At 40.5% G+C, this 23053-nt stretch overlaps 1 protein-coding gene across 2 annotated transcripts in view; it reads left to right on the top strand.

Moving 5' to 3' along the window:
- SMAP1 (small ArfGAP 1) overlaps positions 1-23053 on the top strand; it is a 225809-nt gene that overhangs the window by 100237 nt on the left and 102519 nt on the right. For both annotated transcript variants that reach the window (XM_038397189.2, XM_038397191.2), the window contains one exon: positions 5210-5290. In XM_038397189.2, the coding sequence (XP_038253117.1) occupies positions 5210-5290 (81 nt within the window). The remainder of the gene's footprint in view (positions 1-5209; positions 5291-23053) is intronic.

The following is a 23053-nucleotide window of genomic DNA, read 5'->3' on the forward strand; positions in this document are numbered from 1 at the left end:
TAATGGGGAATTTAAACTATTCTCATATAAATGTCACCTCAGGAAGGGAGGCAGAGATAAAATATCTAGACACCATACATGATTACTACCTGGAGCAGCTTGTCCTGCTGCGCTCCCACTCCCATCCAGAGGAGAGGTCTTAATTTAAGACATAATTTAGTCTTAAGTGAAACATAGGATCTAGTCCAGGAGGTGAATATACCTGAACTGCTCAGTGATAGTGAAGATAATGTAATTAAATTGAACGTCCTTGTAGGGATGTAGAGAACACCACTGGAGCATTTAACTTCATAAAGGGGAACTATATAAAAATGAGGATGCTAGTTAAATGGAAATTAAAAGAAACAGTCACAAGGGTGAAATTCCTGCAAGCTGCATGGAGACAATTGAAAAACACCATAATAGAACCTCAAACTAAATGAGTACCCCAAACAAAAAACAGTAAGAGGACCAAAAAATGCCACCATGGCAAAACAGCGGAGTAAAAGAGGCGGTTAAAGGCAAAAAGGCACACTTTAAAAAGTGGAAATCAGATCCTATTGAAGAAAATAGAAAGGAACATGTACTCTGGTAAGTCAAATGTAACTAAAGTAAGCAGATTAAAAAAATAATTTCAAGAGCATTTAGCAAAAGACACAGGAATTTATGTACATCAGAAGCAGGAAGCCTACCAAACAATCAATGAGGCCACTAGATAATCAAGGTGCTGAAGGAGCACTCATGGAAGACAAGACTGTTGCAGAGAAGCAAAATGAATTATTTGCACCAGTTTACACTGCAGAAGATGTGAGGGAGATTCTCGTGCTTGAGCCATTCTTTTTAGTTGACAAATCTGAGATTGTCATTAGAGGTGGTTTTGGAACAAATGGATAAATTAAACAGTAATAAGTCACCAGGACTAGATGGTATTTGCCCAAGAGTTTGAAGGAGTGCAAATATGAAATTGCAGAATTACTAACTGTGCTATGTAACCTATCGTTTAAATCAGCCTACTACCAGAAGATAGCTAATACAATGCCAATTTTTTGAAAAAGAAGGTTCCAGAGGTGATCCTGGGAATTACAGGCCGGTGAGCCAGAAATTTGGTACGAGGCAAAGTGGTTGAAACTATAGTAAAGAACAGAATAATCAGATACATAGATGAACACAATGTTGGGGAAGAGTCAACATGGCTTTGTAATCATCAATCTATTGGATAGTTTTGAGGGGTCAACAAGCATGTGGACAAAGGGGATTGTGTTGATAGCGTACTTGGACATTCAGAAAGCCTTTAACAAGGTCCTCACCAAAGGCTCTTAAGCAAAGTAAGAAGTCCTGGGTTAAGAGGGAAGGGCATCACATGGCTCCTTGAAAGATAGGAATACATGGTCAGTTTTTACAGCGGAGAGAGGTATATTGTGGGGTCTCCCAAGGCTCTAAGCTGGGACCTGTGCTGTTCAACATATTCATAAATGATCTGTAAAAGTAGGAGGTAAACAAAGTAGATGGAAAAGCTTGCAAATGATACAATATTACTCAAAACAGACTGTAAAGAGTTACAAAGGAATCTCACAAAACTTGGAGATCAGGTGGCAAAATGGCAGATGAAATTTTAATGTTGAGAAGTGCTAAGTAATGCACACTGGAAAACATAGTCCCAACAATACATGCAAAATGATGGGGCTTACCACTCGGGCTGCATATTGCTCTGCTGTCAGCGGTCACATATCTCTCCCCCTCATGGAGTTGGGGCTCATTCTTCAAGAGTACAAGTGATGTCAATGGCATTGCTGTAAGAAGTACCTCTACTTGACATTTGCAAAGCAGCTACATGGAGTTCCATCCACACATTTGTGAGGCATAATGCTTTAATACAGGACTCCTCTGCTAAGTCATCCTTTGGGATAATGGTCCTTCACACTGCTCTGCTACGTGCATCCTCACACCCTCCTTCTCCTTGAGTACTGTTTGGCAGTCAGCCACAGTGGAATACACAAAGGGAGAAGCACTCAAAGAAGAGTAAGTTACTTATGATAACTGGAGTTTCTTTGAGATGTGTTCCCCAGCTGTGTTTTATTACCCAACGTCCTTCCCCTCTGCTTCAGATTATTCTTGGATTCATGGCAGAGAGGGAACTGGAGAGGCTGGCAGTCCACTTCACCCTTTATCTCTTCAGTTGGAGGCACATGGAGAGTGAGGGTGCATCCATGGACCAAAAGACACTGCTTCCAAGAACTGTAAAAAGAACGAGGAGTACTTGTGGCACCTTAGAGACTAACAAATTTATTTGGGCATAAGCTTTTGTGGGCTAAAACCCACTTCATCGGATGCATGCTATGTTATAGTTGGTATGGCAACACCCATTTTTTCATGTTCTGTGTGTATTCTGTGTTTCATGTTCTTCCTACTGTATTTTCCACTGCATGCATCCGATGAAGTGGGTTTTAGCCCACAAAAGCTTATGCCCAAATAAATTTGTTAGTCTCTAAGGTGCTACAAGTACTCCTCGTTCTTTTTGCTGATACACACTAACCCGGCTACCACTCTGAAACCTGTCTCCAAGATCTGTGTGATTCCAGGCATGTGGAACACATGCATATCCACAATGGAATACAGATAGGGTTTGCCAGAGTACATATGTTCTCCTCTTCATCATGATGTGCCTCTCCAAGAGGGAAAACAGTTTTTTGTTGCATTTACTGGTCCTTCTCTCTGATGTGATTTGGATGCAAAGGACTGCAGTCTCTCCTCTCTACCATTGTCTCTTGCTGCACCTCCTCTTTCTTCTCTTATTTGTTCTGGTGTTGCTTCACCTGCTGCCTACGGTAACCAGATAGAAAGTGTGAAAAAATTGGGATTGGGGGTAGTAGCTGTAAGGTATATGAGACAAAGCCCAAAATATTGGGACTGTCCCAATAAAATTAATACATCGGTCACCCTACTGCCACGAGGCCACACCTGGAGCATGGTGTCCAGTTTTGGTCCCCCCACTACAGAAGGGATGTGGACAAATTGGAGAGAGTCCAACGGAGGGCAACGAAAATGATTAGGGGGCTGGGGACATGACTTACAAGGAGAGGCTGAGGGAGCTGTGGATATTTAGTCTATAGAAGAGAAGAGTGTGAGGAGATTTGATAGCAGCCTTCAACTACCTGAAGGGGGTTCCAAAGTGGTGGCAGATGACTGAACAAGGAGTAATGGTCTCAAGTTGCAGTGGGGGAGGTCTAGGTTGAATATTAGGGAACACTGTTTTACTAGGAGGTTGGTGAAGCACCGCAATGGGTTACCTGGGGAGGTGGTAGAATCTCCATCCTTAGAGGTTTTTAAGGCCTGGCTTGAAAAAGCCCTGGCTGGGATGATTTAGTGGTGTTGGCCCTGCTTTGATCAGGGGATTGGATTAGATGGCCTCCTGAGGTCTCTTCCATCCCTAATATTCTATGATTCTGGGCATCTTTGGGTTGTGTTATCAGTTCATTTAAAACGTTGTTTACCTCGGTTTTGTGAAGTGCTGTGTAGATGTTAGTGATTCTCCTGCAGGTGCTGTTCAAAGAAATGTAGATCAGTCAATTGCTACAGTGAAGGTAGCATATATGGTACCAGTCCCAGACGCAGAAAAATATAGCTGTACCTCCATACCCCCAATTCATTTCTCATATCTACCCAAAAGTTTGGCACCTGCAGCGATATGGTAACAGCTTTTACAAAGCTTGCATAACTTTGTCTATCATAAAGTTATGATTAATGAATATTATTATTTGTAGTTCCATCTTAGATTAAACTGGTGATTTTCTAGTGGCTTGCTGTGTGACAGGAGGAAGGGGGGGGAAAAAGCAGAAAGTTGATATAATCAAGGTCAATTAAGGTAGTAAGGTTATATACTGTAATGCAACACTGAAACTTTTTTGGTTTCACTGTCTGCATAACAGTACAGTATGGGTTCCCTCTTGTAGAGTATTATAGTACACTGCAATGAAAGTAAAGCCATTCAGTGATGTATAGGCATCATTTGTGCAAGCTTCAAAGCCTAAAGGCTCTTAAGTTTATTAATACCATGCACTACAGGCATAAAAGCTAGTTAATTTTAAGCCTGGTTTTTCTTATGTCACCTGATACTATTTGAAAACTTTTGGGACTAATAGTATTAAGCAAAATTTTCAAAAACCCCTAAATCACTTAGGAGCCTGTGTCCTATGCCAAAGGTGACTTAGGTTCTTAAGTTCCTCAGTGCCTAAGGTCACTTTTGAAATGGGATTTGTGCTTTTCAAAATTTTACCTATTAAGCAAGCAGGGATTCAACCATATTTTTGTGAAGAACATGGTGTATCTTCCAAAAATTATAGCATTTACTCTGGGTATAGAATGAGTTTGGAGAATTTACAAGCAAATTAGTTAACAAGTTAAAATTAATTTTAAAGTGGGTCCTTTAAATGTTTAGCACTCAGTGTCAGGCCTTTTCGTATCCAAGTGATCTTAAGAGAATAATGCGGATGCCTCAAACTTCACAAATAGTTAAAACTAATGTCTCAGGACTGGCTACACTTGAAGACTTTTAAAAATAGGATTATTGGACATTCTTTACTGTTATACCTCATTACTGAAAGATTATCCTTCACTGACAATGAGCGTGCACACACAAATATCTTGCATGTCTTTAAAAATTAGTTTATACTAATTGGGGCACACAAATGTATTATTCACTATTCATAACTTTATGCTCGACAAAGTTATGCAAGCTTTGGAAAAGCTGTCACCACGCTGCTGCAGCTGCCAAACTGTTGGGAAAATAGGGAAAACGATGGGGTGGGTATGGAGAAACTGAATAAAATTGTACTAGTTGAAAATGAACATTTCTCTAACTGCTGTAGTTCTCTGAACTCAGATTATACCTTTTAAAGTTATCATTTCCTCTTCAGTCACAGGTGTAATGAGGTGTGCTAAGCCTGAAACCACTAGGCTTTTTAATTTGACCAGAGGCTTACTTGAGTTTGATAATCTCTTTGCAACACTGGAATCTACCATACTGACTATGGACTTTTACTATAACACACATGAGGAAAGTACAATAAATAATTTTACTTTATCATTTTCAAAAATTATAACTTTAAGATGTGTAATCAGTTTCTGTATTTTATATGAAGACTTTCATTTGTGTTCAGCAGGACTTTTTTTTAAATTTAAGTTATTTGCAAACACTTTTTTTTCCTAGCAAGTAACACACTCTCTTTTACAGAAGGAAAAGGAGAAAAAGAAAGATGAGAAGAAGAGAGAGAGGGAATCAGAAAAACCATTGAAACCCCTAACAACTGAAAAGGTAAGACTTAATTTTATTTTTTAATTTACAAATAGATACAGTATTAAGCTATGTATTGTGCCTGGAGTTAGATGTATTTGAAATATAAAAAGATATCTGAATAATAGTCCAAATTAACTAGTGTTAATGGCTCATGAATGTTTGCGTGACTGTCTGACCTGCAAAGGCTGACAATGACAACTTTCCATCCATTTAATGGGACAGGGAAAGAAGGGTTCATATTAAAATGTTTATCTGATCCTAGTAAATAACAGTTGACAAGAATTAGACCTAAATGGTTAAGGTTTCAAAAATACCCTATTGCGCTGATAGTTACTGTGTATTTTTCATGCATATGTTTTTTGAAAACTAACGTCTATGCTGTTGACTAGTGTCAAGTTTATACACTATGGGACCTCTGGTCTGTAGATGCAGCACAGATGTGTATCTGAAATTAAATTGTAAAATATATGGATTCACTACTACAGTATGTTATGGAACTCTGTCATGGATTGAACAAATAACTTAAGTGAACACTAAGGAGGGAGAAGAATTGTTTAATAGCTAAAACTAGGATGATGTTTATTCCTGAAAGTAAGCTGAATATCAGAATAATATTTCAAATGCAAGGGAATTATTGGAGTCTGCAGTACTAAGTACAGTTAGGACTAGACTGGAAAAAGTACCAATAAATACTTCGTAGGAAACAATCCTGGCAGAGGAATGGACTAGATCAGGGTGGCCAACCTGTGGCTCCAGAGCCACATGCGGCTCTTCAGAAGTTAATATGCAGCTCCTTGTATAGGCTGGAGCTACAGGCGCCAACTTTCCGATGTGCCGGGGTGGGAGGGGGCGCTCGCTGCTCAAGCCCGGCTCTGCCACAGGCCCTGCCTGTCAGTCCACCCCTTCCCGTGCCCTCCCCTGAACCTGCTGTGCTGGGGTTGGGCTTCTCGATTGTTCTCTGTCCTTGTTTAAAAAAAAAAAAAATCATTAGCTCTTGTGAAGAAAATCTTGGAAATATGACTTGAGTGTAACCAAGGAAAGCAGTGTTTGCCTGAGGCCCCGTCTACGCTACAAAATTAGGTCAACATAAATAGCTTTGCATCACCCTAGTTGTGCATCTGTCTACGCTAAAATTTGTCTCCCACTGATATAAACTCTTCATTATGCTGACATAGCAACATCATCTCCCCAAGCCACATTGAGCGATGGTCGATGTACTGAGGTGGATGGAGCGTGAGTGTAGATGCTGTGTTACCAAGGTCAACCCTATCAGTCCTCCAGCAGCTATCCCCCAATGCCTAACACTGACTGCTCTGGTCACCATTGTGAACGGTACTACCAAGGGGTCATGTTGATCAGAAACCCCCTCCCTCCACCTGCTCCATTAATGCCACCAACAGTCTTGAATTGGTTCTCGCTATGTCCCACAGCAGTTTGTCCTGCAGGAAATCATCTCTTCTTGTGGCTCTGCAAATACTGGAGGATTGTGAATCCTGTGCTTCCAGTGCTAATGACAATAGTGCAGAGCTGTGCAAGCTTCATCCCTCTGTCTGAGATGGTGAACAGCGACAAGACCTGTGCAGGTTCATGACTATATCAAAATAGGTGTGAAAGTTATGGAGTGGAGAAAATTGCATGATGGGAACTTGACCACCATGCATTGTCAAAACTTCTTAAAAAAAAAAAAAAAAAAAAAAAAAAAAAAAAAACAGTGAGGATACAGATCAGGATACCTTTGCATGGTGCACTGCACTGTACATTGAAGCAAGCAGTCATGGACAGTACGGCACAAAGAGCCAACTGTGCATGAGCACAAGCTATATATTAGCTGTGGTGGCTTTATGTGAATGTAACTTGCAGTGCCAAAAATTTGAATTGTAGACGTGCCCTGAGTTTTCAATACATATGAAACAATAGCTCTAAGGTGTGAATTACTCAATTTATTTCAATGCGTGCCAAATCAGATGTCAAAGATGGTACTTTAAATGTCAGTATAGTTAACTATTTCACTGCTCATCCAAGCAGGTAATAAAGGAGAGAAAGATCTTATCATATGAAGATCTACACAGTTTATTCTGAAGCCTTGCTGTTACTAGGAAAAAGGTGTATTTTTAACGTTAGCTGATCAAGGAAAATCTCCCCAGAGTTTACCTCAATCAGTTACATTAAAAATACAGCTGCTTTGCAGCTGTACACTTTATATCAGGATGAACACTTTTTAACTTTTTGGCTTTTTTTTTCCTAATTTGGACATAACCTTATTGACTGCTAGTTTTGAGTAGGCCTTTAATAATGCATGAAGGACAAAATGGTTCAGGTAATACCTCTTATGGGATCAGCTTCTGGTGGTGAGAAAAACAAGCTTTTGAGCTTACACAGACCTCTTCAGGCCTCTAAGATGAGGGCCCATCATGACTACAGCAATGCTGTATATATTTAATAACTCATGTCAGGGTTGAAGTGTGTGTGGGGTGGGGAAAGGGATCACTTCATTTTCTTGAAAGCAGGGTTCAAGATCCAGAAGTTTGTGACAAGATTTTTTTTATTCATCTCTTGGGTTTTCCCCATTTTTTTTAGTTTGTGGAAACAAGGCACACAAAGCCAAGCTCTGAATCTAATGCTATTGTTCCAAAATATGGTGGTAATTATGCTGATTGCTTTGTGTAATGAGGCCTTGTAGCCTCGGAAGTCTTTGAGCACCGACAGTATTTGGCTACATTACGGGAACTCCGTCCATTAAAGAACTTTTCCTTCCAATCAAGTTTTAAAGTATGTTACCTTTACTTTGAAGAAATGTTAGGATATAAATGAGCTGTGTGGTGTAACTTACCTTTTACACACTAATTTCCTAATTGGCTTTGAGATTCTTTTAGTGACTGTATACTTTTGTTCTTGATCCTCAAAGGATTATTGTTCCAACACAGATCTCCCCTTCTCTAAAAAAAATACTGTCTGTCAAGGTACTTTAGATCTTTAGCAGGAGACTGGCAAAATTTCCTCTAGCTCTTAGTGTTTGGATCCCTAAGGGTGGCAGATACAGTAGTGTTGTGAAAATTAAAATGTTAATGATTGCAAAGTGCTTGGAAGTGTATTTTTTTTTTTAACAATCTTTTTATTCAGTGTATTCCACCAGTTTTGACTGACCTCAGCTTAAGGAGCAGTGAGACTTAGAGTGATTATGGTTAGAAAGGGGACTGTTAAAGTGGTATCACTTAATAAACAGATTTGCTCCAGTGTGCTTTTGGTGTATCTGCTTGTTTCAGTAACAAAAAATATTTTTCTACTTCTATTTCTGTTAGTCCTGCAGAATTAATAAAATGTAGGAAAGTGGGGTGGAGTCTATTCTATTTTATGCAATATCAGCAGAATTCTTAATCAAGTTCCAGTTGCATGCCAGACTTATCCCTGTGGAAACTTTAAATCTTGCTGAGGACACAAATTGACCCTCAGAATCTTAGACTAGTAAAGATATGCACACTGATGATGTAGCTATTTTCTCATCTCAGGTTGAGTTTTCACAGGCCTGCCAACTAGGGAAAAACACCCTTTAAATTGTAAACAGAAAATTTACTCTTGAAACCTTTGAGACATAATTGTCAAGGAGTATCCATTATACCATTGTTTTTGCAGGCTGACTTTGAAGAACTATGCTCTAAAATCAGTAAGCAGGGTTGTTCATTTTGCTCGCTTTAGGGATGAGACTGGGCAAGGGACATAGCATTTCCAAGGACAGCCAGCTAGTAGTCCTCAAAAATACCAGTTATGGTAGTTGTGTTCAGTAGTTGTATAAATAACTATTATTTTATTACAAGGATACAACACATTCAAATTAAAGTTTTCAAAGTTTAAAAATCCATTTGGCAGGATGAATAGGAATCTTTTCCAGGTGAGTTCTATCAGTTGAGTAAACTCTAAGCTTTCATTTAAAAATGAAAATGTTTCTAGCTCTTATGGGTTCAAAGAGAGTCTTCCATGTGTGAACCAAGTGTAATCAATATAGTGCTATCTTCCTAAGTCTGCAGTCACACAGATCCAGTGCCACCTCCTGTTATCCATAGTTGCACCACAGTGAAAAGTGGCCAGAATCTTACCAGTTTTACTGCAGCTATTTAGAACCCTGTGGGCAGTAGTGATACTGACAGAACTCCTGTGGGTTTAGGAGATCTATTATGAGCAGCAGCTGCAGAGGCAGTCACTAGAGCGCTAGTAGACATTTTCCCATTGAAGGAGCCAGAAGGCTAGAGGAGGGCAAAAGAGCAGAGGCCCTCCTCCACACTTTAAGCAGCCAGGTGCCTCTGTGGTATGATCCCACTAGCATCTGATCAACTTTCAAACTCCTTCCCCAGTTCCTTACCCCCTCTTGCTACGATGAGTATATATAGGAGAACACTACTTCATTTACTCCTTTTACAGACTCCTTGATGATGTGGGAGGGTGGTGTCTTCTCTACTCTATAGGTGGCTTCAGCTTTTGCAAGAGGTTTTTCTGCTACTATATTCCTCATCCAGCCCCTGATATTTGAGTCTTCAATGAGTATCTCATTCTCCTATCTTGCAACCAAATGGTGAGCGGGATTTATCAGACTTCTACTAGCTGGGTACTGATAGGAAAATGGTTTCCTGAGTGAAGACTGGGATTAGCAGTTTAGTAGGAATTCTAGCACTCTTCTCTGATCCCAGCTTCTGGGAAAGGGATGGAGGGGTTACTATCTGGGTGTTGTCTCTAGATAATGCCCTGCAAGCCATCATTTTATATGGATATTGTGGATGACCAGTAGGTTTAGGTATCTGTTAGCTATCTGGTATAAAGCCCAGAGTTTCCCCCATGGGAATCTTTCTAACACCTAAACTTTTTAAATGTATTTTAGGATTTATTCTCCAAATAATTAGAAGTACCTTAAAGCACTTCTCTTATAAATGATTAGGGCCCTGACAGTTGACCTATTTTTCTTCTTACTGGAGTCTGCTGTTTGTTTTATAACCAAATTTTAAATTACTTTAAAAAGTAATCTAAATGTAAGATGTTGTGTTCAAGTGGATAATCTGAGAAAATTCTCCATGCAAGTCACTCAAAATTTTGCTGTACTTCTCTCTCTGCTCTGGTGACACTTCCAAGTATTTCAGTGTTGGAAAGTGAGTGAACACTTAGTCTTTTTTTCAAAACAAATTAAGGACAAACTTGGCTTTGAATGCTGTCACACGAGAATACAATTTGTATACAAACACATTATTTCCTTGCAGCTTTACATTAAGTTCATTTAAATGTGCCAGGATATCCACACCAAAAGGGATGTTGTACAGCCAGTTTGAATTCTGTAATTCAGGGAAATCATTTTCTTTCCCCTGAATCTTCAGAAAAGTGCGAATTTCATCTGTGAGCTCCCACAGTCTCTGCAATACCTTTCCTACATTGAGCCAGCAGACATTTGTATGATAAAGTAAGTCCTGGTGTTGGGTGTCAGTGTCTTCAAGAAGGGAAATGAATTGCTGATTAAGTCTCCTTGCTCTTATGTCGTTCGCTATTTTCACTACTGTGCGAACAACATGATCAATGTCCAGGACACTTTTGCAGAGGGCCTCCTGATGTATAATACAATGCAGAAAAATTACCTCTTTATTACGGTTGTCATCTTTTATTTTGTCCTGAATTCTTTTAAAAAGTCCTATGCATTTCCCAATTAAATTTGGTGATCCATCTGTGGTTACATTTGCCAGTTTACTCCAGGGGAATTTCAGGTGTTCAAGGCAGCCAGCCACCCTCTCGTATAAATCCTATCCCTTAGTTGTGCCTTTCATTGATTCCATTAATAAAAAAAAATCCTCTGATTTCAAATTTGTCTTAAATTCCTCTGACAAAAATCAGTAACTGTGCTATATCCTTAGTGTCAATGCTGTCATCAAGAGCTAATGAAAAAATGTGAAGCCCTGTGCTTTCTTGTTCAACTCAGAAGCCAAATGTTCATCAATCACTTCTACACGGCGAGTAAGAGTTCTTCATGACAAAGTAATGCTTTCAAATTTGTTTTGGTATTCCAGGCACAGCATGCCAGCAACATCAACCATGCATTCTTTTAAGAACTCTCCTTCAGCAAAAGGCTTATGTTTAGCAATTTTAAACACCAGCACATAACTTGCCTTTGTAGTGGCTTCCTGAACTGTCGCTTGTTGCACATAAATATTTTGCTGAGCTTTTAAGTTCGTGGTGAGTTTCTCAGCTTTTCTTGCCTTTTCCTCAGTTGTTAAATTGCTGCCATAATTAGTGTTTCGTTGAAAAATGGCGATTCAAATTATACTCCTTGAACATGGCGATGCTCTCCTGACAAATCATGCATTCAGCTGTCAAGTTGACGTTTGTGAGTTCAACAGCAAAGATGAAAAATTTTCTTGTGACCATGTTTAATCTTTTACATTTGGTCGTCCAGTCCATGAGACAAGTTCCTTTGCACATAGTATGTCTAAGGTGTGATAGTACCAATTCTTTCTATTGTGATGTTTCTGAATCGCTGGTTTAATCTTGATAGACCTCCTTAATGGGCAGCAGAGGGTGGTGGTCGTGGTGGAAAGGATGATTCCTGTGTTTGGGTTGACAAGTTCAGAGCAAATATTTTCAAAGTTATTAAGAAAAACTCTCATTTCCTTATAGCGTGGAATACAGACATGACGAGTTTAATGCATTTAACAATTTACAAGCATTTCATTATAGTCTAAACATAAATACCTTCTTATAAGACTAATACTTGTTTTGAACAAAACTAACATACAGGTGAATTGGTTTGGTTTCCAGCTATGAATTTGTCATTACTTAGCTAACACCTACAGCCTTGGCCAGAGCTGGCCTTATTTTACCAGTATCACAACTATGGTGCTGAGGCCAGTTAAGGCAATCTATCCAAATTGTACATGTTTAGGCAACTATCCTTTCCCCTCCCCAAGATACGGTTACATGAAACATTCTAATGCAATTCAAGAGGATACAGCTTGTTATGTTTAAAATTAAAATGAATTTAACTGAAAATATTATTTCTCAGGATTAAATAGAGCTCCTAACCCACAAAACAGATGCCTTTTTTAATACAGTGAGATTATTTAAGATCGTGTTATTTTAGGTACTTGAACTATTCTCTATATGCACAATTTTAAGATAAATTCTGTGGCTCTTATCTATATACTCACAAGCTACCAGTCATCTGTTGGAGTTTAGGAAGTTGGTAAATGGTTGTAAAGATTAGCTGATGGGTTTTCTTGGCTCAACTGTTTAACACTGGTGAAATTGCTGGTTGTCTGGAAGTAACTTGTTTGTAAATGTCAAATTTTAGATTTTGCATGTTGACCTCCTTCCACTTGGTGACCAGCTAGAAGGGTTGTATTAATTTTGATGGAATATATGGGCCCAAAGAGTCGAAGTTGTTAACATGAGCAAGTCACTGCCTTAATTGTTTTTTGAGCCCTGTTAGTTTTAGCCTTCACAACATCCTCTGGCAATGAGTTCCACAATACTTTATTGTGTGAAGTACTTTCTTATGTTTGTTTTTTTTAAACCTGCTGCCTATTAATTTCATTGTTTCCTAGTTTTTGTTATGTGAAAGAGTAAATAACACTTCCTTATTCATTTTCTCCATACTAGTCATGATTTTATAGACCTCTGTCATCTCTCCCCAGTCATCTTTTTTCCAAGCTGAAAATTCCAGTCTTTTTAATGTCTCGTCAGATGGAAGTTGTTCCATATCCTTAATCATTTTTCTCTTTACCTTTTCCAATTCTAATATATCTATTTTGAGATGGGACAACCAGAACTGCATGGAGTATTCAAGGTGTGGGCATACCATGGATTTATGTAGAGGCATTATATTTTTTGTATGTCTCTTTCCTGATGGTTCCTAACAGTTTGGTAGCTTTTTTGATTGCCATAACACATTAAACAAATGTTTTCAGGGAACTTTCCATAATGACTCCAAGGTCATTTGTGAATGGTAACATCTAATTTAGACCCCATCATTTTGTGTATATATAGTTGGGATTAGGTTTTGCCAATGTGCATTACTTTGCATTTATCAACATTGAATTTCATCTGCCATTTTGTTGCCCAGTCATCCAGTTTTGTGAGATCCTTTTGTAACTCTTCATATTCTGCTTTGGACTTAACTGCCTTGAGTAATTTTGTATCATCTGCAAACTTTACCATATCACTGTTTACCCTTTTTCAAGGTTATTTATGTCTGTCAAGAATATTATTGATTGGTTCCAACATGGCTGATCCCAACTCCAAGAAGCATGGGTTTGAGATGTGCATTCTGTCCTGCAGTTTTGCTGGTGTCTGTGCACATTCGGTGCCTGAAGTGTTTAGGCAAGAATCACTCGCCAACATGTTGCACTGTCTGTAGTACAATTAATACTGGTGACTGGAAAAGGAGAGATAATAGACTACAGGTTCTTCTGTTACAAAAGACCTTATCAACTATGCCTCAGGGATCTGATAGATAGATATAAAGGATATAAGAAGAATAGGGGACCTGAATCAGCTCTGGCTATTTTGGGAGTCAAGAAATTGCATCTGCTTCGGCTCCAAGCTCCACTGCCAAGTCAACTGAGCTTCCAATAGCACACCCTTGGACCAAATCGGTTCAGTCTTCTGGTGCAGACACTCTAAGGTTCCTCAAGACTTACCAGAACTGACTACTTTGGTTGTGCAGATGACAAAAACAAAATGAAAGCACATTTTGAGTGTTTCCTCAAGTCATTCACCTCATGTGGATCGGAGATCCATAGAGGTAGAACTGCAGGATAGCTCCAAGAGTACAGATGAGGAAAAAAGACCATCGGATCAGATTGTGGCAGCCCAGCCACATACTTATAACAGTGATGACACAGGTTATTTGGATCCACACCTCTTAACAGATTTCATTTTACTGCAGAGCTCACTTGATAAGAGATGGAGATGAGGGACTGAGCGAGGGCTCTCTGAAGCTGATACCTCTACCCCCTAAGAGTCCAGCTGGCTCATTACTCTCCATCTTTCAGATCCCTGAATCAGCTATCTCTGTTTGCTTTGTGGTCAGATCTGGGATTACATCCATAATAAGATGTGGAGTCGTATCAGAGACTCGTACTGAAGACTGTATTCCCTAAGCAAAAGCTTCCTCTTCAGAATAATAATCCTGGACAGCCTAGGTATCAACCAGGTCATATGGTTTCAGGTTAGGGGACTTGACAAGGCTAGACCATGTCACCTTGGATGTCTTGGCCATATTGGCCAACTCCTGCTTATCAATACGGTACGGGTAAATTTGATTCTCTGGTGCTGGAGTATCATCAACTTTAACCTACAGATTGAAGGAGGCTGGATCCAAGATGTGCCGATACAAGAACAAGGGAACGTTCCCCTCCCTTGCAACAGCATGTACTTATGGAAGAGGAGATATCTCAGGATGAATCCTAAGATTTCATTGAACTGGAAAGTGGTCCACCTTATGATGACAATGTGGTAAGAATGACAGCATTTTTCCTTTGAAGGATACAATACAGTTTCATGAACTAGTTGATAGAATGGTATCCACTTTAAAAATTTCCATCAGTGGCTTTGGTGGAGCCACACATAGTTTTTTGACATTCTCGGATCTATGGCAAAGGCAAAAGTTTTGTTGCCCATGTTAGGGCTATGGCAACCAGTAAAATCCCTTTAGTCTCATCCATTATCGTGCCAACCAATTTCAAAAAAGGCTGACAAGCTATATCAAATCCTGTATGAGGGATTATAGTCTTGTCATGGGCATCCTCAGCCTAATTCTCCTGTTACAGCAGCGGCATTCCAAAAATCAGGTCTTTAACCCTCTACCTCTTATGAGAAAGAGGGGGAAAAGTTGTACTCGAGGAAGAAAATTTATTTTTGTCAACTTCCTCAAATACTTGCATGGCAAACGATCAAGCAGCCATGGCCAGATTTCAGTTTCAACTGTAGGAGAAGATGTTGCACCAAGTTTCAGAAGAAGAGACCTCTGTCTCCTCATTGAACACACAAATGACATTTTTTAATAAACATCCATTTTGATGCTCAAGTTGAGAGCTGCAACCACTCTTCTAGTTCATCCAAAACTTCCATCCATCTTGCTCTCTCCTTCTTCCCTCTAGAGACTCCCTTTGTCATTTCTGCCCAGTTTGGGAGAAAAATAACACTGGACAAGAGAGTGGTGGAATTAATGGCATCTGGCTACGCTATTCACTTTCACACCATCTCAGGTCCCCAAATACTTTTCCCTTTTCAGGGACTCCTCTTATGAGAGGCTTCTGAAATAAGAGGTGGACTTAAACTGGGAATGTTAGACCCTGTGCATTCCTCTACATAGGCAAGGGTTTTTAATTCTAAATACTTCCTAATATCCAAAAGAAAAGATGGGGAAGACCAATACTGGACCTCAAGTTCTAAACAACTTTATCCAAACTTTGATTCATAATGGTAACTTTTTGTGTCCATAATACCATTGTTGGATCAAGGAGGCTGGATTGCAACCCTTGTTCTCCAGGATGCTTATTTTCACATAGTTCGGCATCCTGCCCACAAGAGATGCCCACTGGCCCAGTGGATGGAGAAGCAGAAGATAGGAGATACCCATTTTTAGTAAGAATTTTGACACTCATATGACATTCTTATAAGCAAAGTAGGGAAATGTAGTCTCAATTAAATTACTGTAATGTGCGTGAACAACTGGTTTGAAAGACTACTTAGAGAGTAATCATCAATTGTTTGTTCTCAAACTATGAGAGTGTATCTAGTGGGATCCCACTGGGGGCAGTCTTAGGCCCAATACTGTTGAATATTTCAATTAATGATTTGGATAATGAAGTGGAAAGTGCGCATATACAATTTGCAGATGATGCCAAGATGGGAGGGATTGCAAGCACTTTGGAGGACTGGATTAGAATTCAAAAAGACCTTGACAAATTGGAGAATGGGTCTGAATTCAAAAGATGAAATTCAATAAAGACACGTGCAAAGTACTTCACTTAAGAGGGAAAAACCAAATGTATAACTACAAAATGGAGAATAAATGGCTCAGTGATAGTACTGGTGAAACGGACCTGAGGGTTATAGTGAATCACAAATTGAATGAGCATCAGTAGTGTGATGCAGCTGCAAAAAAGACTAATATCATTCTGGGGCACGTTAAGGGAAACGTATGAAATATGTGGGAGATAATTGTCCTGTTCTACTCGGCACAGGTGAGGCCTCAGCTGGAGTACTGTGTCCAGTTCTGAGCACCACACTTCAAGAAGGTTGTGGATAACTTGGTGGGGGGGAGAAGGACAGTGGTCAATTCTCCATGTCCACTGAAGGTAGGACAAGAAGTAATGGGTTTAATCCTCAGCAAAAAAGATTTTAGGTTAGACAGTAGGAAAAACGTTTTAACTATAAGGGTAGTTAAGCTCTGGAATAGGCTTCCAAGGGAGATTGTGGAATCCCCCTCAGTTTAAGTTTTTAAAATACCTTTCAGGGATGGTTCAGGTTTACTTGGTCCTGCCACAGTGCAGGGGTCTGGACTTGGTGACTTCTCAAGGTCCCTTCTAACCCCGCCCTCCACGCCCCCCTCCTTGTGCTGATGACCTCAACCATTTCCAAGAGCTTATGAAGAGAATTGTGGACAATCTACAAATTCCACTGGAAGTCAACCAAGAATCTCAAGATAAGCCATTGGATACTCTTCAGCTGTCAACTCTGGGACGTGTGGTACTTCCCATAAATGAGTAATTATTTGAATCGGTTAAAATTGCATGGAGTACTCCAAGTACAGTACCTTCTTCAACGCTTAGCCAAACAGTCGGCCGTAATGATCGTTCCCCATTTGATCCATTCCTACTGGCCAAAAGGACTTGATAATCTGAAAGTCCAACGCTGGAACAGACTTAGAATATCAGGATTGTAAGGGACCTCAGGAGGTCATCTAGTCAACCCCCTGCTCAAAGCAGGACCAATCCCCAACTAAATCATTCCAGCCAGAGCCTTGTAAAGCCTGATATTAAAAACCTCCAAGGAAGGAGATTCCACCACCTCCTAGGTAATGCATTCCAGTGCTTCACCACCCTCCTAGTGAAAAAGTTTTTCCTAATATCCAACCTAAACCTCCCCCATTGCAACTTGAGACCATTTCTCCTCGTTCTGTCATCTGCTACCACTGAGAACAGTCTGGATCCATCCTCTATGGAACCCCCTTTTAGGTAGTTGAAAGCAGCTATCAAATCCCCACTCATTCTTCTCTTCTGCAGACTAAATTATCCCAGTTCCCTCAGCCTCTCCTCATAAGTCATGTGCTCCAGCCCCTAATCACTTTTGTTGCCCTTCACTGGACTCTTTCCAATTTTTCCACATCCTTCTTGTAGTGTGGGGTCCAAAACTGGACACAGTACTCCAGATGAGGCTTCACCAATGTTGAATAGAGGGGAACGATCACGTCCCTCGATCTGCTGGCAATGTCCCTACTTATACAGGCAAAATGCCTTTAGCCTTCATGGCAAGAAGGGCACCCTGTTGACTCGTATCCAGCTTCTTGTCCACTGTAACCCCTAGGTCCTTTTCTGCAGAACTGCTGCCTAGCTACTCGGTCCCTAATCTGTAGCAGTGCATGGGATTCTTCTGTCCTAAGTGCAGGACTCTGCTCTTGTCCTTGTTGAATCTCATCAGATTTCTTTTGACCTAATCCTCTAATTTGTCTAGATCCTTCTGTATCTTATCTCTACCCTCCAGCGTATCTACCACGCCTCCCAGTTTAGTGTCATCAGCAAACTTGCTGAGGGTGCAGTCCACTCCATCCTCCAGATTGTTAATGAAGATATTGAACGAAACGGGCCCCGGGACCAACCCTTTGGCACTCCGCTTGATACCGGCTGCCAACTAGACATGGAGCCATTGATTGCTACCCGTTGAGCCCAACGATGTAGCTCGCTTTCTATCCACTTTATAGTCCATTCATCCAGCCCATACTTTAATATGCTGGCAAGAATACTGTGGGAGACTGTATCAAAAGCTTTGCTAAAGTCAAGGAATGACATGTCCACTGCTTTCCCGTCATCCACAGAGCCAGTTATCTCATCATAGAAGGCAATTAGTTTAGTCAGGCATGACTTGCCTTTGGTGAATCCATGCTGACTAGTCCTGATCACTTTCCTCTCTTCTAAGTGCTTCAGAATTGATTCTTTGAGGACCTGCTCTATGATTTTTCCAGGGACTGAGGTGAGGCTGACTGGTCTGTAGTTCCCCAGATCCTCCTTCCCTTTTTTAAAGATGAGCACTACATTAGCCTTTTTCCAGTCATCCGGGACCTCCCCCCAAGTGCCAGGAGTCTTCAAAGATAATGGCCAATGGCTCTGCAATCACATCCGCCAACTCCTTTAGCACCCTCAGATGCAGTGCATCCGGCCCCATGGACTTGTGCTTGTCTAGCTTTTCTAAATAGTCCTGATCCACTTCACCCTCCACAGAGGGCTGGTCATCTCCTCCCCATGCTGTGCTGCCCAGTGCAGTAGTCGGGGAGCTGACCTTGTTCGTGAAGACAGAGGCAAAAAAAGCATTGAGTACATCAGCTTTTCCCACATCTTTTATCACTAGGTTGCGTCCCTCATTCAGTAAGGGGCCCATGCTTTCCTTGACGTTTTTTCTTGTTGCTAACATACCTGAAGAAACCCTTCTTGTTACTCTTAACATCTCTTGCTAGCTGCAACTCCAGGTGTGATTTGGTCTTCCTGATTTCACTCCTGCATGCCCGAGCGATATTTTTATACTCCTTCCTGATCATTTGTCCAGTCTTCCACTTCTTGTAAGCTTCTTTTTTGTGTTTAAGATCAGCAAGGATTTCACTGTTAAGCCAAGCTGGCCGACTGCCATATTTACTATTTTTTTCTACACATCGGGATGGTTTGTCCCTGTAACCTCAATAAGGATTCTTTAAAATACAGCCAGCTCTCCTGTACTCCTTTCCCCGCCATGTTATTCTCCCAGGGGATCCTGCCCATCTGTTCCCTGAGGGAGTCAGTCTGCTGTTGATGTGAGGAAAAATGTCTCCACTATAATATCTCCATTCTTATAAGTTTGATAAAATACTAACTGAATTATCTTCCTTTAATTACCAATATCTGAGTTATGAGTTATGAGGTCTGTATTTTTTTAAAGAAACCTCATTAATCATAACAAATGTACATTACTTTGCATAACCATTTAACCTGACTTTCAAAAGTGCTGAGCAACTGCAAGTCCAGTTGAAGTGAGTGGGAGCTTCTGCTTCCCATCATCTCTTAAAACTAATGATATTAATTTTGATGTCACAGTATTAATTTTAATATTGACATCTGGTGTATAGAAAAAGATTATGGGAAAAAATGGCACCTAAAAACTGCTTTCCTAAATTATGGCTAAGATCTAGTATTTTATTTACTGTTTCAAATCATTAGTGTAATTAATATACCTTACTGTTCTCCCTCTACTGTAAAATGTTCGGATACTTTTCTTTTGCTAGCTGTGAAATGCTAGGCACATTTGCATTTATCTGGATGTTAACATTTAGTAAAATGTTCCAAGTCTGTTAGAGTGGCAGTTCTTGTTCATGTAGCAGCCCTTAATCCTAACATTAAGTGACATTCAGTTTAAAAAAAAAAAAAAATTACTTGACCAGTAATACTAACATTGTATGTTTGGCCGCTGGTAATGCGGGTCAGAACAAGTCAGATTTCTTAATAATCTGAGTCACAAAAGGTCTTCATTCAGCAAAGAGAATAATCACAATCAGCATAACTACTTACTTATATTGGCAGGTTATTCTAGTATAAAGAGAAAGGAAATAGAAATAATGAATTGTGCAATCTGAAATTGGTTTGTTCAGCAAGTCTTCTTTATAGTAGCATTTTATGTACATTGTGCTTTTTCAGAATCATTAATCCAGACTTGAGGGCAGTTTTTGTAGGATGCAGCAGCACAGCCTTGTCCCCAGCAAAATGGGGTCAGAGATAATAACTCAGGTGGGGCTCTAAAATTACTTGTGGATGAAGAAGAAAATGACCATCTGGGAGAAAGCTGTGCTCTTAACCCAGGCTGAGTAAGAAACTCCAAATTGGGAATGCTTGTTACATTTCTTATGTGTTTTTTTTTTTATTTGTTATATGACAGGCGGTATAAAGGTCTTTGCAAGAGAGATCTGCTTGGCTGACTCAGGTTGTGTGGCTGAGATGTATTACTAGTCTGCAGAGTGCTTGACCCATCAATCCACCAATAGAAAAGCTGAGATTTTCCTTTCCAGAGATGTCCAATTCATTCTTAATTTGCAAAATCCAGAGGGTCACTGATTTTATTGGGGACTTCTCATATAAATATATAGTTTTGAAAATAGAAGAAATTCTCCTCTCTGAACATATGTTGATTGCTACAAGTTCAAGATGTGTTGAATGAAGTCAACTTGTATTTTGATTTGAGGTAGTTGAAAAAAGGCAATTGTCTAGTTCCTGTTCTGAAAAGACATGCCCAAACAACTTATGGCAAGAGCGAGAAACCATAAGTGACAGTCTGATACTTCCTCTATATTTATGTTGCATCCTGAATTAGTACCTCTTCTGACTAGGGTTCACTGCTGCATCTGTGTTTTTGTTTTTTTCCTCCCCCCTGTCATCCCTTAATTCATTACTGTATCACTAGGTGCACTTTACCCTGACTGTTTCTGATAAAAGCCTGTATTCCACTCTAATTGGGTGGGAAGAAGGGCAATAAAAGCTCTTCTGGTGTATTTTCTGTCTTCTTATTAATCGGAAACAAAGACACTTCTCAGGAATTCCTAAAACTGAGGATATAGACTTGTTGTTTTGAAATAATGTTATAGACATAAGATTTGCTTGACAAGCCTAAACCAGACACTTACAGAGAAAGAAAGATCTTTTCATATACTTACAAGCAACTCTTCCTCTTTTCAGTGCTCTTTAGAAGTAGTAATGGTTATAGAAATATGAAATATGTAAGGGCTGGTCTTCACTATGGGGAGATGGATGCTGCTGCAATCGATGCAGCAGGGGTCGATTTAGCCAGTCTAGTGAAAACCCGCTAAATAGATGGCGGAGCACTCTCTGGCTGACCCCAGTACTCCACCTCTCCAAGAAGAGTAAGGGAAGTCGACCGGAGAGTGTCTCCTGTCGACACAGTGCAGTGAAGACACTGGGCTAGGTCGACCTAAGCTATACAAAATCTTTACCTAATATATTCTACAAAATCTAAACTGAGTGGTCTAGACTTAAAGCTTTAGAAGGGTAAGTTTCTGCTCTAGATCCTATGAGAGTAAAATTGTTAGGAAAAATTGTATTTTACCCTCTTGGTGAAATGGTATTTTGGGGGTTTTTTTAAGCATAATGTTTGGTGAACTGTTTTTAACTTTGACAAATCCACAACAGATATATTTTCGTTTTTTCCTTGGAAAAGACAGAAATTGCCCTGAGTTTTAGTTTCATAGCCTATACAACTACTTAGTATTTCCAACGTTCTCCTGCTCATTTGTGATTACAACATTCTTTGTTTTGTATACTTCTATCTAGCTTATGTCTTCCACAAACAGTTCTGTTCTTTAAAGTCTCTCTTCAAACCTCTAATCGTTTGTGTTACTAGCCTTGGAATGCCCTTTTCTTTTGCTGTATCCTTTTGGTGATATGGTAACCAGAACTGAACACAATATTGCAAATGCGGTTGAGCTGTTAGTTTTATAAAAATGTATAATAGCAGCAGTTCTCAACCAGGATCTGTGGCCCCCTGCGGGTCCTTGAGCCCTTTCAGGGTGGCCGTAGGCCCCTGCAGCTGGAACCCCGAGTCCTGCCCCCCACCCCCCACGTGGGGCTGGAGCCGTGAGCACTGGTTGTTCCCCATCCCCCCAGTGCTAGAGCGGAGCAGTCCCAAGGACAGCTTCACACACCGCCCCTTCCTCCTCACCACACCCCTTGGTCAGGTCAGAAGTGGGAAGCCAGAGGCAGGCAGCTGCTGCTCGGGCTGGTGCCATGGAGCGAGCAGCCCCGGCATTCTGTCTCCCTGTTGCTGGCACCTGAGGTTGTGGCTGCTGCTCAGCTCATGCAGCTGGTAAGAACCGCCCTGGCAGGACAACCCAGCTCTGTGACCAGCAGAGCCCTTGGGGAACAGTGACCACGGGAGCTTCCTGCACCCTGAGCTACCCCCTTGCCTGCACGCAGCCCCTAGCTAACCTGTCGCTGTATCCTGAGTGGTTTTCCAATTTTTTGAGCTGAACTCCCACCACACACAACCCAGACAGGCTGGGTGGTCAGATGAGGAGAGTCAGGAGGTGGAGGTGGTGCTGCCCCCCTGGACCCTTCCATGCAGTGCTTGCCCAAGCACTGCTGGCCCCTCCCCCCAAAATAGAAGTCCAAGGGCCCGCCCAGAGCCGTGAGTCTCCCCTCTACTCTGCTTGGTCCTAGAGGTTTTTATAGCATGTTGAGGGGGGCCTCAGAAAGCAAGGTTGAGAACCCCTATATTATAATATATTATCCTATTCCTTCTGCACTCTGACTGCTCAGAGTGTAGTAAAAAAAAAAACAAAAAAACATTCATTGAGCTATCCATGGTAGTGTTCAGGTGTTTTCCTGGAGTGTTTACAGTTAATTTTAAATCTTGTGAAGTCTGTGAATAATTCAGCTTAGTCCTGATGCACATAACCTTTGCATTTATCAACATTGAATTTCATATACCATCACTTAGCTTTGTGTTATGAAGTTCCTCTGAGTCTTTGTAACATAATTTTTGTCATCTGCAAATTTTATTTCC

Source organism: Dermochelys coriacea, chromosome 3, assembly GCF_009764565.3.
Source record: "Dermochelys coriacea isolate rDerCor1 chromosome 3, rDerCor1.pri.v4, whole genome shotgun sequence".
NCBI lineage: Eukaryota > Metazoa > Chordata > Testudines > Dermochelyidae > Dermochelys > Dermochelys coriacea.